This window comes from Carassius gibelio, chromosome B22 (assembly GCF_023724105.1).
Source record: "Carassius gibelio isolate Cgi1373 ecotype wild population from Czech Republic chromosome B22, carGib1.2-hapl.c, whole genome shotgun sequence".
Lineage (NCBI taxonomy): Eukaryota > Metazoa > Chordata > Actinopteri > Cypriniformes > Cyprinidae > Carassius > Carassius gibelio.
Genome location: NC_068417.1, coordinates 52,857,652 through 52,872,819, shown reverse-complemented (window position 1 = coordinate 52,872,819; position 15,168 = coordinate 52,857,652). Strand labels below are relative to the sequence as shown.

Here is a 15,168-nt window from a genome sequence, read left to right as displayed (position 1 = left end):
TGGGCTTGCACCTTTGCACTGGCCGCGATTGTGTTGTCGAATTAACAAAGAGATTTAGCTTTTGTGTTAAAGGACCTTCTCGGTCTTGTTACGCCAGTATGCATGTGCGGATTCTTGTATTATGCAGACTACCTTGCATCACTCGGGTCATGCAGACAACTTCTCACCTCTTTTTCTCACACTGACTTGAAAAGAATAAGGAAGCGGTTCTCCATTCCAGTCCTCGCTCCCCAAAGGTCTGCATATTTTGCATGTCTCTCTTTGTTAGCACACCTGATTCGGATAATCAGCTCATTAGAAGTGAGCTCCTTGCGATTGACATGGTCCCTACACAGTGTTCATTGCTCCCCACTCCCTGAGCAGGGGAAATCCGTCGAAGTTTACTTCACTTTGGAACATTGGTTCACGGATTTGCGCTGCGCAACGTCTTCACACATGGACAAGTGTGACATCATATACCTCTGTACACCTCTGTGTTAGTCACTTTGAACTGAACGTACACATACGCTTTGAACTTGAATCACGGAGGGATGTCATGTGATGTCCACTTCTCAGGGCACTTACGTTTGAATGGAACAAATGTCTGAAGCTATACGAGAAACATACAAAATGTGAAGAGCAGGGGGCTCGAGGACTGGAATTGAGAACCGCTGGTCTAAGTGACATCTGACAGTTTCAGCTGTCCTCCCTAACATCCCTCTACATGTTAGATACAGCCACATTTTTAGGTCAGTTAAGAGGCCAACTTGCGTTCGTTAGCCTTTAACACTGTCTCGAGGTCTTTGATTGCTTCCACGTTAGTTCATGTTCCTTCTTTTATTGATGCTGCAGTAGCTCTTTTTTCTCTGCACAGCACAGGAAGGCTAGTTGGTCTAGGGGTATGATTCTCGCTTTGGGTGCGAGAGGTCCCAGGTTCAAATCCCGGACGAGCCCTTGGGCGGGATAAAACGTGAAGCTTTGTTGTCTCGTTGCGTTCATTAACATTGAGGCAGTTTTTTATTCAATCGGGTAGAGACAGATGGCGAAGGGAGGCCGGTTAGCTCAGCTGGTTAGAGCGTGGTGCTAATAATGCCAAGGTCGCGTGTTCGATCCCCGTACTGGCCAGCTGTTTTTATTGTCTGGGGGCTCATCTCTGCTCTGCTCTTCTCCTATGACAAAGAGTAGGGTGATCTCACTGAAATCCCTGCTTGCTAAGCAGGAGCTTGTTGTGGCCGAAATAGCTCAGTTGGGAGAGCGTTAGTTTGAATCCAGCGATCTGAGTTCGAATCTCGGTGGAACCTGTGTGCTTTCTTGCCGCAGGAAAAGAAAAAAACAGCACTAGTTTGGCACTGGTGACAGTCTTTGTGGCCCTGTGAGCAACGGCTGCTCCAGGTAAGGTTTCATGGTGTAATGGTTAGCACTCTGAATCCAGTGATCCGAGTTCAAATCGCGGTGGGACCACTTTTTGCAACCAATTTGCGCAGGACCATGTCTGAAATACTTTTTGGCAGCTTTGAGTCCAAAAAAATTAACTAACGTAGAGACTGTGGCAGCATTGCATCGATGCTCAGTCGGTCTCTTTAGGGCAGTGGTTCTCAAACCTGTCCTGGAGGCACCCCTGCCCTGCACAGTTTGATTGTCTGCCTTATTAGACACACCCAAATAAGGTCTTGCGGTCTCTATCAATGAGTTGATGATTTGAAACAGGTGTGATAGATGAGGGAAACATTCAAAATGTGTAGGGCAGGGGTGCCTCCAGGACAGGTTTGAAAACCACTGCTTTAGGGAACTGTGTGTAAAATGGCAATGTTTTGCAACCAATTTGCACAGGACCATGTCTGAAATACTTTTTGGCAGCTGTGAGCCCCAAAAAAAGCTAACGTGGGAGTGTCGCAGCATTGCGTCAGTGCTCAGTCGGTCTCTTTAGGGCAATGGTTTTCAAACCTTTTCCTGGAGGCAACCCTGTCCTGAACATTTCGTATGTCTCCCTTATTAGACACACCCAAATCAGGTCTTGCAGTCTCTATTAATGAGCTGATGATTTGAAACTGGTGTGTTAGATGAGGGGAAATGCAAAATGTGCAGGGCAGGGATGCCTCCAGGACAGGATTGAAAACCACTGATTTAGGGATGTGTGAGTAAAAGGGCAGGAGCCAACTTGGAGAATGCGGGCATCGATCCCGCTACCTCTCGCATGCTAAGCGAGCACTCTACCATTTGAGCTAATTCCCCTGGTCTTTCAAGAATGACGAGCATAGCTCCGAATGACCGGCTTGATGCAAAGAGGCCGTCCCTCCTCTGGGCTTGCACCTTTGCACTACCTTGCATCACTCGGGTCACGCAGACAACTTCTCACCTCTTTTTCTCACACTGACTTAAAGAATAAGGAAGCGGTTCTCCATTCCAGTCCTCGCTCCCCAAAGGTCTGCATATTTTGCATGTCTCTCTTTGTTAGCACACCTGATTCGGATAATCAGCTCATTAGAAGTGAGCTCCTTGCGATTGACATGGTCCCTACACAGTGTTCATTGCTCCCCACTCCCTGAGCAGGGGAAATCCGTCGAAGTTTACTTCACTTTGGAACATTGGTTCACGTATTTGCGCTGCGCAACGTCTTCACACATGGACAAGTGTGACATCATATACCTCTGTATACCTCTGTGTTAGTCACTTTGAACTGAACGTACACATACGCTTTGAACTTGAATCACGGAGGGATGTCGTGATGTCCACTTCTCAGGGCACTTACGTTTGAATGGAACAAATGTCTGAAGCTATACGAGAAACATACAAAATGTGAAGAGCAGGGGGCTCGAGGACTGGAATTGAGAACCGCTGGTCTAAGTGACATCTGACAGTTTCAGCTGTCCTCTCTAACATCCCTCTACATGTTAGATACATCCACATTTTTATGTCAGTTAAGAGGCCAACTTGCGTTCGTTAGCCTTTAACACTGTCTCGAGGTCTTTGATTGCTTCCACGTTAGTTCATGTTCCTTCTTTTATTGATGCTGCAGTAGCTCTGTTTTCTCGGTCCAGCACAGGAAGGCTAGTTGGTCTAAGGGTATGATTTTCGCTTTGGGTGAGAGAGGTCCCGGGTTCAAATCCCGGACGAGCCCTTGGTCGGGATAAAACGTGAAGCTTTGTTGTCTCGTTGCGTTCATTAACATTGAGGCAGTTTTTTATTCAATCGGGTAGAGACAGATGGCGAAGGGAGGCCGGTTAGCTCAGCTGGTTAGAGCGTGGTGCTAATAAGGCCAAGGTCGTGGGTTCGATCCCCGTACTGGCCAGCTGTTTTTATTGTCTGGGGGCTCATCTCTGCTCTGCTCTTCTCCTGTGACAAAGAGTAGGGTGATCTCACTGAAATCCCTGCTTGCTAAGCAGGAGCTTGTTGTGGCCGAAATAGCTTTACCTGACAACCACAAGTCTGTAAAATTAATCCAATAGTATGCCGACTTCTATCTTTTAAAAACCAATCACGTTATGACCTCTATCTTTTGAAAACCAATCATGTTACGACTTCTATCTTTTAAAAACCAATCACGTTACGACTTCTATCTTTTATAAATCAATCACGTTGCGATCTCTATTTTTCCGCGTCCAATGAAATGGCAAGGTCTATTTCTCATACACCAATCACGCACGTCCTCGCCAATTGCATGTAATCTCCGCTCAGGTAACGTTAAATTATTTACATTCCGCTCATGTATGTTATTTATATCTTGATATGAATGAAATGGTTTAGGATTTTTGTTCTTTACGAATAGCAAGATTGGCCATGTAAATTAGCCTATGATTACCCCTTGATACTACGTAACGTCAACTGTCACTGATGTGTAAATACTATTACGACCGGAGCTAACGTAACTGTAAATATGTCGAATTTAACCGATTAACAAGTTTTCTCAATGAAAAAAAAAAGCTTTTTATTTAATTGTCATAAGGTTCCACAGCTTTTTCCAAATGCGGCATTTGAACACACAAAATAAATTTGGAAAATGTTAATGTTTTGTTTAACTTTTACACGTATGTTATATGTTTGTACATATGTTATGACCAGTCAAAAGAAGTGAATGGATAAGTTTATACATTCAGGTTCATGCCCTTATCACATGGACACAGTTGAAAGACCACAATATGTTTAATCTGAGTATTTGTTTTAGTCAAATTAATCCATAATGCTATATATTTATTTATTTATTTATACTCATAAACGTGTTGTATGAGCCTAGGTCATTGAGACATACAGCCATAATAGAAAGATCTATCACAACTTGTTAAGACTCTAATTGTTCTTATACTTTTGTTCTTGTTATAATCTTATTATATGTATTTTTTTATATTTGTACAAACATACACACATAGATACAAACATACATATATATATATATATATATATATATATATATATATATATATATATATATATATATATATAAATGTTATATAATTGTTTTGACATTATATATATGACTGAATTGTGCAATTGAAATGTTTCCTCTTGGCATGAATATAGCCCCTGCTGCTGACATGGCATTAAATAATAAATAAATAAATCACAACATGTTATATGTAAGATAATATGTGTATTATAATGAACTTATAATCTGCTATAATATGGCGGTCGTTCTGGACCAGGAACACAACTAGCTATCATGAAATGAACACAGCAGGAGGGTAAATGCTACAGGCTACAATGGCAGTTAGTGTAACGTGTTATGTAGTGTTTCAGGCAACGACATGGCTTCAGCTAAGTCTCACAAAGGCATGAGTAATGCTGAATGGCTTGCGCGTCTGGAGAGTTTTGCCCAAACAGGAGTTTGGCCATCTACGCAGGGGAATAGACATTCTCCCTGAGAAAAAAGATGGCATGAGATGTATCAGAAGGTAAGTTATGCAGCTCGATTCATGGGCAAACTAACAAACTTTTTTGACAATACATTGTGGTATTTTTATTTATGTGTATGGTTAAGTAATTACATGTAAAATACAATGTTATATTGATACAATTATGATGACTTATAGGTGTTTTGAGATCCAGTGTCAGAGGTATAATTCATGTTCACAGATAGAAAAGTGCCCACTGCAAATGAGGGGACAGACCACTCTTCTGAAGGAAGCTCAGACATGTATTTGTGGCTTTCACAAGGTAACTTCAATTAGCCTGGTTCAAGTTGCATAAATAGATAGATGTGTTTGCAACATCAATGTGTCTTTATATCTAAAATCACATTAGGAAGACTGTTTTGTACTTTATGCATGTCACAGGTTCATCCACAAGTCACAGGGGAAGCATCACAGAGCACCCCGGCCCAAAGCACACCCTCTGTCAGTGATGTGTCATGTCCTGCAAAGAGACCTAAACTGACATTGTCAATGGTAAGCAGACCACACTATTGCATGCATCACTGCAGATACTGAAACATCTCAACCTTTAACTATAGTGTTAGGGTTTTGTTATCACTAACCATGACAAATCTTTTTAGTTTGAAAAGTCAAGGTTTGGAGGCTCACATGTGGCAGCAGCAAAACCTAATTTGAGCACCCAGAGGAAAACCTCTCAGGTTAATATTAAAAGACATCAAGACTTTTATAATGTCATCATGACTTTATCACTATGTAATTTTAATGTATTAAAAACATGGCAATCCCCTTAATAGATTATTCATAATGTTTGACTCCACAGATGTTAGAGCACTCCAGTTCAGCTACAGTTTCATGTCCACCCTCTGATCCTCATCCTCCTCCATCCCCCAAACCTCATCAGCCCGTCATCCAGTCCTCCTCTTCCTTCTTCCTTCCTCCACCTCAGAGTTCACAACGCATCAAAAAAACAGCAACGCCATCAACTGTTTCTGAGAATACTGTTGTGAGGAGCCCAGTAAGATCTCATTCAAAATATAGCCATGTCTTCATCATTTAATGCTCTCTTAGCTTTTATTTAAACCAGTGTTTTTGATAATATCAGCAGGTCTCATCTCAGCCAGAAGATCTCCCCCTTCTGTGGCCACAGACAATGCCACAGCAAGACCAGAAGTGGGTGTCAGAAGCACTTTTTAGGGTTGGTGCAAAGGGAAAGCTGGAGCTGCGTGAAAACCTACAGTTGTGGTATCACCCCCCACCACCAGCCCTGTTGTACCACCAAGCTCCAACACCTGATAGGTTTTTTTCACAGCGTCTCTTGCTCTGGATGCCATATAAGCTGTGGAAGGTGCGGCTCCAGTGTACTAACCCTGCCTGTGCCAGGCAACAGCTGTGTGGTGGTGGACTGCACAGGAGGGTACGACAGGTGTTAGACATTGACAGATACTACAACCTGGTGACAGAGACCCTGATCTGCACCAGGTGTAGAACCAGCTACCTGTCCTGGAGTCATGCTGTGCTGCAGCAGTTGGACCTGGCCCATCGAGCTGAATTCAGGGTCATCCTCACACGCAAGTAATTATTTTGCAGTCATTTTCACTTATGTACTACCCTTTCTGATAAATATTTCCTACAATAATTAGATACCTTATAATAAGATACTTAAATGAATACTTTTTTCCAAGGTATGCCTGTGACATTTGGGTTCTTCGCTTGCTGCGTGAGAGGGGCATGGGGAATGGCCCAGTGAGGATCATCGGCCAGCTGAGAGAGAACCACAGTGAGGAGTGGTTGAAACGTGCGCTTCGGTACACATCAGAGTGTGTGGCCTTTTTTGATAATCGTGGCCTGCATCCGCTGCACTTCCAGGAGCCACCACCACTTGCTTCAGTACCCAGCTACAAATGGCTCCTCACTGTATATAGTCAGGACATTCTCAACAGGCTCGATCACATAAAGGCCAGCATAACATCCACGTATGGATCAATCTTAAAAATGGATTCAACTAAGAAGGTCAGATAAGCTGCTTAATTGACTGTACCCTTATCTATGATGTATTGTTAGACCAAGAGAGCTTTATTTTTTTCAGTGTAACTGATTTGGATGCATGTTGTATTATTTGCTATGCTTATTGTTTCTTTCAGATCACCAAGAAGTTGAGCGGGCCTGCGAAAGGCACAGCACAGTGGCTTACCTCAGTGGGCAATGAGATAGGTCAGGTGCTGATGAGTGTCCTGACTGCGAATGAAGGGGCTGGGTTAGACCTCATGGCTGCAGGGCTCATGGAGCGATACCGGAGTGCTGGTGTTGATCCTCCCACTATCATTTATGTGGACTGTGATTGTTGCAAGAAAGTGGGAGAGACTAAATTGAAGAGGCGGTTCAGCGGCTGGCCAGATGTCATCGTCCGCCTAGACATTTGCCATTTTATGCGACGTCTGGCAGTAGGGTGCACCACTGACGCCCACCAGTTGTACCCTACTTTTATGGCAAGGCTGTCATCCTGTATTTTTGAGTGAGATGCAGGGGATCTCACTCTGCTGAGACAGGCCAAAAGGGAGCAACTCATCCAACAGGGCTGGCCTACTCTGTCGGAGGCAGAACTGGACCATCATTTAACTAAAGCTGAGCTGCTCCAGCACTGCAGGAGGAGAACACGGGGAGAAGAAACCACTTTCCGCCTCCTTGATATGCTCATCAGAGAGCTCATGGGTGGCAAGGGGAATGATGCTCTTGGTGTTCCTCTACTTGACAGTGTGAGAATGCAGCACATCTGGAATGTCCAGAGGCGGCACATCACCTGTATCCAAGACCCTCCAAATGTGCCGCTCTATACTGAAACTGGAACTACAAGCAAGGGTGGGGTGGTTCTAAAAACTTATCGTTGTGCCAGAGGCTCCACATCCCTGGAATCATTTCACTGCCACCTAAACAGATTTATTCCAGGTTTGTCATGTCAGAATATACCATATTTTGCCACTAATTCCTGTTTATCAAGATATTTGCAGATTAAATTTTATGTTTTGCATTTTCTCAAAGCAATATTTGGCTTTCTATTTCTTTTTCTAGGGAATAGCGCAAACAGCCTGAACTTCCAGATTTATCTCCTGGAAGGTTTATTACGCTGGAATCAGGACCGCGCTGAAGCTGCTGTTGCAGATGGAGGTTCAACTCTGCGCTCTTACACAGGGGAGCTGGTTTACTCTGTCAATGAGAACTACAATAAGTTGTATGGCAGGAAATTGGTCCCTAGCTTCACTCCACCTGCAGTATACACAGGTAAAAATATTTTGATAAATGCAGCTCATGATGTAGCATGTTTTTGGTAAAATTACAAGTGCTTTTGGACAATAATAATGTAATTTTGACATATCAGAGAAAAATTATACTACCAGAATATTTATACATTATTCTGTGTTCTAGGTTTCAGGGCAGAAAATAAAATACATAGTAGAATATAGAGTAATCCTGTCTTTTTTATGATACCCTCTGAATTAGATATATATTGTTCATACAGAAGTGGACAACAAAATATTTACTGCATTTCTAAATAAACCTTTCTGCATAATTTCCATTAAAAATGTTTCCTGTTACAAATATTTCCTCAGGGGAGCTCATTGGAGTACAGTACTTGTTGAGGCAGAATAGTCAGCCCCTGGAGGACATGTGCCCTACCTCTGATAGGACCTCTCAATTGCTGGAGGAGATAGATGTGGAGGAGCAAGTGGAAAAGGATGAGGGTTTCATTGATTTCTTTGGAGAGGAAGCCACAGTGGCAAATCTTGTGGCATCAGATGACTTAGTCCTTTCAGGTCCACCAGTTCTACCAGCTGCACCAGTTCCCAGTGTCCAGGCTCCTACAGCTGCACCACTGCCCAGTGTCAAAATTCCACCACTGCCCAGTGTCCAAACTCCACCACTGCCCAGTGTCCAGACTCCACCATTGCCCAGTGTCCAGACTCCACCACTGCCCAGTGTCCAAACTCCACCATTGCCCAGTGTCCAGACTCCACCACTGCCCAGTGTCCAGACTCCACCACTGCCCAGTGTCCAGACTCCACCACTGCCCAGTGTCCAGACTCCACCACTGCCCAGTGTCCAGGCTCCACCACTGCTCAGAATCCGGGCTCCTTCAGCTGCACCACTGCCCAGTGTAGCTGCACCACTGCCCAATGTCCAGGCTCCACCACTGCTCAGAGTCCGGGCTCCTTCAGCTGCACCACTGCCCAGTGTAGCTGCACCACTGCCCAGTGTCCAGGCTCCACCACTGCTCAGAGTCTGGGCTCCTTCAGCTGCACCAGTGCCCAGTGTCCAGTCTCCACCACTGCTCAGAGTCCGGGCTCCTTCAGCTGCACCACTGCCCAGTGTCCAGGCTCCACCATTGTTCACAGTCCGGGCTACTTCAGCTGCACCAGTGCCCAGTGTCCAGGCTCCACCACTGCTCAGAGTCCGGGCTCCTTCAGCTGCACCACTGCCCAGTGTAGCTGCACCAGTGTCCAGTGTCCAGGCTCCACCACTGCTCAGAGTCCGGGCTCCTTCAACTGCACCAGTGCCCAGTGTAGCTGCACCACCTCTCAGTGTCCAGGCTCCACCATTGTTCACAGTCCGGGCTCCTTCAGCTGCACCAGTGCCCAGTGTCCAGGATTCACCATTGTTCACAGTCCGGGCTCCTTCAGCTGCACCAGTACCCAGTGTCCAGGATCCTTTAGATACACCAGTGCCCTCAGCAATGGTAAAATTTCCTTTTCTATACGAATTGTCACTCATTTAATTATCTGCCATTAAGCAGTAAACTTACTTAACAGCATGTAAATACCTAACCAACAGTTATATATTTCCAGGCTGTTGACGAACACTGCATTCCTGGAATGGACCGGGTGGATGCGTTGGCAGAGTGTCTGGTGGAGCTGCGCACACAGACAAGCCTCACACTTACCAACCAACAAGTTGCGACCATTGTGGGTCTGTGGCAGAACCTGGACAAATTTGATAAAGACAGGGTGGTGTATGCTGCTCGTCATCAAGACAGGCTACTTACAGGACGTTTTAGGTCCCAAAAAAAGAAAGCTGTCTTCACTCCTGGTGTCGACAGCACAAAAAGGTGTGTTTTGGGTTCTAGCAGCTCTCCAGCACAGTGGCCTAATTGCTGTCGCCTTGTTGAAATGATTTTCATAAGGTTATGTAACAACTTTAAAGTTAAGCAACTTCAATCTGGCCATCAGCCGTACACCTTCAGCGTTCAGCCACGTCCAGCCAGCTAAGGACAATTTGTCCCAGGCCGACAGCACCACACCCATTGGTTCCTGACACACCCACTGCCCCTGTTGTGTCTCAGATGTTTCTGGTGCCCTGCCCAGCCCCATTTTCCACCATTAACCCTGGAGCAATTTCCTCTGAGCCACCTGCAAATGACACAGCCACTCCAACCAAACGATCGTACAATCGCACTGTAAAAGCAAATTCGTGCAGAATGTGTGGCCAATTTCGTACTCAAGAAACTGGCCATAGCCAGTACAAAGGCAAAATATATTGCCCTAATAAAGAAACAATTACGAAGGAGCAGTGGTTACAGATTATGAGAAGATAACTCATTTATTTATGTGTGATACATTCATTTTGTTCTCTTGGTTGGATCTGTTCTGTTTTTTATCTTCCAGCCATATTTAATGTTAAAGAGTTATACTGTGCACTTTTTTTATCTTGTATTATTATTATTATTATTATTATTATTATAAACATGTGGGTATGTATGTGAATACACTATAATACATATGGAAATATATATACATATTAAATAAAGTTAAACTATTTATTATTATTATTATTATAGAAAGGTTCATGTGTAGAGGAAGCAGTATAAAGTAAAATACCAAAATGTGTAGATTTTGATGTATATATTTATATATTTTTTTGTACTTATTTTATATAGCGTGTGCACTTAAAATTCTTAATTTTATATTGAATTTAGTATTTTTCCTACATTTTTTAAAATATGTATATAGTTAATAAATATATTTCTCTTTGACTGGTGTGTTGTATTTATTTGTTTTATTGAATGTAATGACATTCAGTTTACAGTTAAATTCAGTGTCACGTGTAGCTTTGCAGTAAGTAATATGATACAATAAAGTGTGAATGCCGTAATAAGGAGGTTATTTTGTCCCTACTGCCACAGAAAATGATTGCCTTAATAAATGCACTTGGACTAATGATAATGATAATGAGGATAAAATAAAAATCAATTTTAAAAACGAAAGAATCATTAAATCAAAAACATTACTGTCAAAATCAATCTTAGAAACGAAACAATAATTAATTTCAAATACATTACTTTTAAAATCAAACTTGGACACGAAACAATCGATTTATGATTTTTAACAAATACACGCATAACTTTATGTGACAGCGTGGATTCGAACCTGCGATTTCCTGAATTTCTCGGCCTTCTCTTCCTCCCTCTCCCCTCTTCACCCCCTTCTTATACAGACAATTGTTCCCCAGCTATGGCGGAGTTGGGAGAGCGTTAGACTGAAGATCTAAAGGTTCCTGGTTCGATCCCGGGTTTCGGCAAAATCTCCCACTCTTTTCCGTTTTTTGAGGCGGGCCAGTGACCAAAAATCACTGGGTTCCAACTTCTCTGTATAACTGCTTCCCCACTGCCACGGAGCTATCTGTTTCCCAGTTGGCCACCAAACAAGCAGTTTCGGTTCCATGGTGTAATGGTCAGCACTCTGGACTTTGAATCCAGCGATCTGAGTTCAAATCTCGGTGGAACCTGTGTGGTTTCTTGCCGCAGGAAAAGAAAAAAAACAGCACTAGTTTGGCACTGGTGACAGTGTCTTTGTGGCCCTGTGAGCAACGGCTGCTCCAGGTAAGGTTTCATGGTGTAATGGTTAGCACTCTGAATCCAGTGATCCGAGTTCAAATCGCGGTGGGACCGCTTTTTGCAACCAATTTGCGCAGGACCATGTCTGAAATACTTTTTGGCAGCTTTGAGTCCAAAAAAATTAACTAACGTAGAGACTGTGGCAGCATTGCATCGATGCCCAGTCGGTCTCTTTAGGGCAGTGGTTCTCAAACCTGTCCTGGAGGCACCCCTGCCCTGCACAGTTTGATTGTCTGCCTTATTAGACACACCCAAATAAGGTCTTGCGGTCTCTATCAATGAGTTGATGATTTGAAACAGGTGTGATAGATGAGGGAAACATTCAAAATGTGTAGGGCAGGGGTGCCTCCAGGACAGGTTTGAAAACCACTGCTTTAGGGAACTGTGTGTAAATTGGCAATGTTTTGCAACCAATTTGCACAGGACCATGTCTGAAATACTTTTTGGCAGCTGTGAGACCCAAAAAAAGCTAACGTGGGAGTGTCGCAGCATTGCGTCAGTGCTAGACACACCCAAATCAGGTCTTGCAGTCTCTATTAATGAGCTGATGATTTGAAACGGGTGTGTTAGATGAGGGGAAATGCAAAATGTGCAGGGCAGGGATGCCTCCAGGACAGGATTGAAAACCACTGATTTAGGGATGTGTGAGTAAAAGGGCAGAAGCCAACTTGAAGAATGCGGGCATCGATCCCGCTACCTCTCGCACGCCTACTGCTTTCCACCAACTGAGCCGAAGTAAGCCCAAAGTAAGCCCACATGAACCAATCGCGTTTCGCCTCTGGCTTACTTTTGACAAATCGCGTTTCGCCTGTGGCTTACTTTTGATTAATCGCGTTTCTCTTCCGTTGATTACTTTCCTCCAATCGCGTTTCTCTTCCGTTGATTACTTTCCTCCAATCGCGTTTCTCTTCCGTTGATTACTTTCCTCCAATCGCGTTTCTCTTCCGTTGATTACTTTCCTCCAATCGCGTTTCTCTCCCGTGGCCTCCTTTTGACCAATCGCCGGTCGTTGTCATTGTCATCTTTGTTAAAGGTAAGGCTATTACTTCATTCATTGAAAACTGGTCATTATTGGTTAATATACAGTGTGTATTTTTTGAAAACGAATCGTGTCAGTATAGCTAGCTAGCATACAGTTCATCCTTTCTTCAGTACCTGTGAACCTGTAACTTTTCACATGATAAATGATCAGATAAGTTAAAGTTATCGACCGTCAGCTAATTAAGCTATGCTACTGTCAACAATGATGTGTGTATTGTCTAAGAAGTCATGGTTTCTGGGTCCTATGAATGAAAATATCGATTAAACTATTTACATTTACATTTGGTTATAACACATAATAACACACACACATTTTGATTGTAAAAATCGTTACCAAATTGTTGTGGAGATATGGAAAAATGCATTTACCAAGAAATAAATGTATATTTTCTAAAATAATATAATAATGACTTTTTTATAAATAAAACATTGAGAGTCTTAACTAAAAACAAACAAAAAAGGCCAAATGTATCCATATGAGCAAAAGTATATGGGAATAGTGCTCATTTTAATTTGGGTAGACCAGAAAGTTAAAAACACTGAAAAATGGCTGAGATTTTAAGAGGTAAAAGCACCTGGTGTAACCCTGGGGTAAGATGACCACTTTTGAAGTATTATATATTTAATGTAATATTTTATAGCCTGGTGTGTGTAGTCATGGTTTAAGATGAAAGCATTGGAAATAAAAGGAAATTTCAGACTTCATACTGACATTACATATTTTATATGTCAGGGATTCCTGTCCTTTGTAGAAAACTCATCTTCAGGACAGTTTATGTCATGGCCAAGTTTATTACCACAGTAATATAGTTTATGCGTAGCTTGTTAAATTATTGTTACACACTTAACATACAGGTGTCTTTCAGATTGCAAAAGATAGTAGTCTTTTTCTGATTTTCATTCCAGAAAATGTATGCATATCCCTCTTTTCAACGCCAATCGGCAACATCAAGCCGACTCCTCATGGCGCCTTCGGCGGAGGCGAAGCGCCTTGAAAATTTGGAGTCTGGAAGGGCCAAACCTAAGGAGGAGGTGCTGTCAGAGGCCAGTACCTTTGTCAGCACGAACGGTGGAGACCCCAGTGACCAGTTTTTAGTACTGGCTCACTGCAAACTTCAGTTTGGGAAGTACCAGGGCCAGAGATTTAGATGGCTCCTGGAAAACTCTCTGGGGTATGCCGTGTATTTGGTGCTCAGCATTTCCACTGAGACAGCGCAGGCAACACCCCTGTCACAAAATAAACAACTGTTCCTACAGTACACTTCTCAAATTAGAGAGATGGCAGAAGAAGTGGAAAAGTATCAGAGGAAGCAGGAAATGCAGGCAGAAGCCCGGGCAACTGGAGACCAGGGCTGCTTGATGGTGGAGTTTGGTGACTTCCAGGGCCGCTCCATGAAAGATGTTTATGAGGACCAGAGCAAGGAGGCTCAAGCCCTCATCAGGTACCTCATTAAGGCAGATGCCAGGCCCAAAACCAACATGGCCATTTTCAAGACATATGTCCTGAAAAGACGGGCTTCTGCTGTGGTCACCAGCGTACGTCAGCCTGCACCTCACGCTGCAACCTCCAGTGCTTCTGCAACCACTGCACCTCCACCTGCACCTATCCAAACTGGTGTACAGAAGACCGCAACTGTGAAAGCGCTGTTGGCGCGTGGCAAAAATTTGTCTCCTTCACAGCTGGCGAAAAAACTCACGTCACCAGTTAAACCCTGTGAGTAGGAGTGTGAATATAGAATTTTACCTACAGCATTTCTTCATATATTAATTTATCATTATGGCAAACTTGTCAACTTGCTGTTTCCAGATCCATTATTGCAGTCCACTTTACCTCCTCCAGCAGCAGAACCCCCAGCCAAACATTTGACCCCGATACAGCTTTTCGCTACTGGTAAGTAAGCACCATCTTACATATGTTTGTCTCTGTGTATTGTTCACAATGATAGTTTTAACATTTGTGCTCCAGGCAAGTCCGTTCCCACTGCTGAAGATGACGATGAGGAGCTGGTATTTGCTGCATCACAATGTGAAGCACAGCTAAATACAGGTGTGGCATATGACACAAATGCAAATATTACAAGAATGTTTTGTAAAAACACAATGAGAAGCGTTATTTCTTGGGGGAAAATAATCAACATTTTAAAATATTTTTTGTTTACAATACAGAATTATGTCATGTCATGCCTCAAGCGGGATGCTTTCTTGAGTGCACTTCTTCAAAACCGTAAGGATGTCCAAAGGTGTCAGTGTATTTATTTGCGTTTCCGAACTTACCCGTTGTTAGATAATCACTAGATAACTTTTTCACACCGCTTGCTCTTCTCACTCACTCTTCATCTCCCCCTGAGCAGACAGGATGGTGGAGATTCATTGTTCTAATGATTAGAGGAACAGTTTTTC

At 43.2% G+C, this 15,168-nt stretch overlaps 2 protein-coding genes and 4 non-coding genes across 6 annotated transcripts; 5 read left to right on the top strand and 1 right to left on the bottom strand.

The window, feature by feature from the left end:
- The first annotated feature begins 1,030 nt into the window (after nucleotides 1-1,030).
- On the top strand, nucleotides 1,031-1,104 carry trnai-aau (transfer RNA isoleucine (anticodon AAU)). The gene has a single exon. It is a non-coding gene; the product is annotated as a tRNA-Ile (tRNA).
- Nucleotides 1,105-2,138: 1,034 nt separating this feature from the next.
- Nucleotides 2,139-2,211, bottom strand: trnaa-agc (transfer RNA alanine (anticodon AGC)). The gene has a single exon. It is a non-coding gene; the product is annotated as a tRNA-Ala (tRNA).
- A 983-nt stretch (nucleotides 2,212-3,194) lies between these two features.
- On the top strand, nucleotides 3,195-3,268 carry trnai-aau (transfer RNA isoleucine (anticodon AAU)). The gene has a single exon. It is a non-coding gene; the product is annotated as a tRNA-Ile (tRNA).
- Nucleotides 3,269-5,075: 1,807 nt separating this feature from the next.
- LOC127986906 (uncharacterized) lies at nucleotides 5,076-7,680 on the top strand. The gene is made up of 7 exons (XM_052589160.1): nucleotides 5,076-5,357; nucleotides 5,465-5,542; nucleotides 5,665-5,859; nucleotides 5,947-6,416; nucleotides 6,527-6,854; nucleotides 6,986-7,195; nucleotides 7,597-7,680. The coding sequence occupies exons 1-7, from the start codon at nucleotides 5,169-5,171 to the stop codon at nucleotides 7,678-7,680; spliced, it is 1,554 nt and encodes a 517-aa protein (XP_052445120.1). The 5' UTR covers nucleotides 5,076-5,168.
- A 3,866-nt stretch (nucleotides 7,681-11,546) lies between these two features.
- trnaq-uug (transfer RNA glutamine (anticodon UUG)) lies at nucleotides 11,547-11,618 on the top strand. The gene has a single exon. It is a non-coding gene; the product is annotated as a tRNA-Gln (tRNA).
- A 2,113-nt stretch (nucleotides 11,619-13,731) lies between these two features.
- Nucleotides 13,732-14,667, top strand: LOC127986905 (uncharacterized). Its single transcript, XM_052589159.1, has 2 exons — nucleotides 13,732-14,482; nucleotides 14,576-14,667. The coding sequence occupies exons 1-2, from the start codon at nucleotides 13,732-13,734 to the stop codon at nucleotides 14,665-14,667; spliced, it is 843 nt and encodes a 280-aa protein (XP_052445119.1).
- The last annotated feature ends 501 nt before the right edge of the window (nucleotides 14,668-15,168 follow it).

Excerpts from the sequence above, each read along its gene's own strand:
- LOC127986906 (XM_052589160.1), top strand. The coding sequence starts at position 5,169 with ATGTGTTTGCAACATCAATGTGTCTTTATATCTAAAATCACATTAGGA. Across the intron at positions 5,543-5,664 it reads CCCAGAGGAAAACCTCTCAG|ATGTTAGAGCACTCCAGTTC; the intron begins GTTAATATTAAA and ends TTGACTCCACAG. Across the intron at positions 6,417-6,526 it reads AGGGTCATCCTCACACGCAA|GTATGCCTGTGACATTTGGG; the intron begins GTAATTATTTTG and ends CTTTTTTCCAAG.
- LOC127986905 (XM_052589159.1), top strand. The coding sequence starts at position 13,732 with ATGGCGCCTTCGGCGGAGGCGAAGCGCCTTGAAAATTTGGAGTCTGGA. Across the intron at positions 14,483-14,575 it reads CACGTCACCAGTTAAACCCT|ATCCATTATTGCAGTCCACT; the intron begins GTGAGTAGGAGT and ends TGCTGTTTCCAG.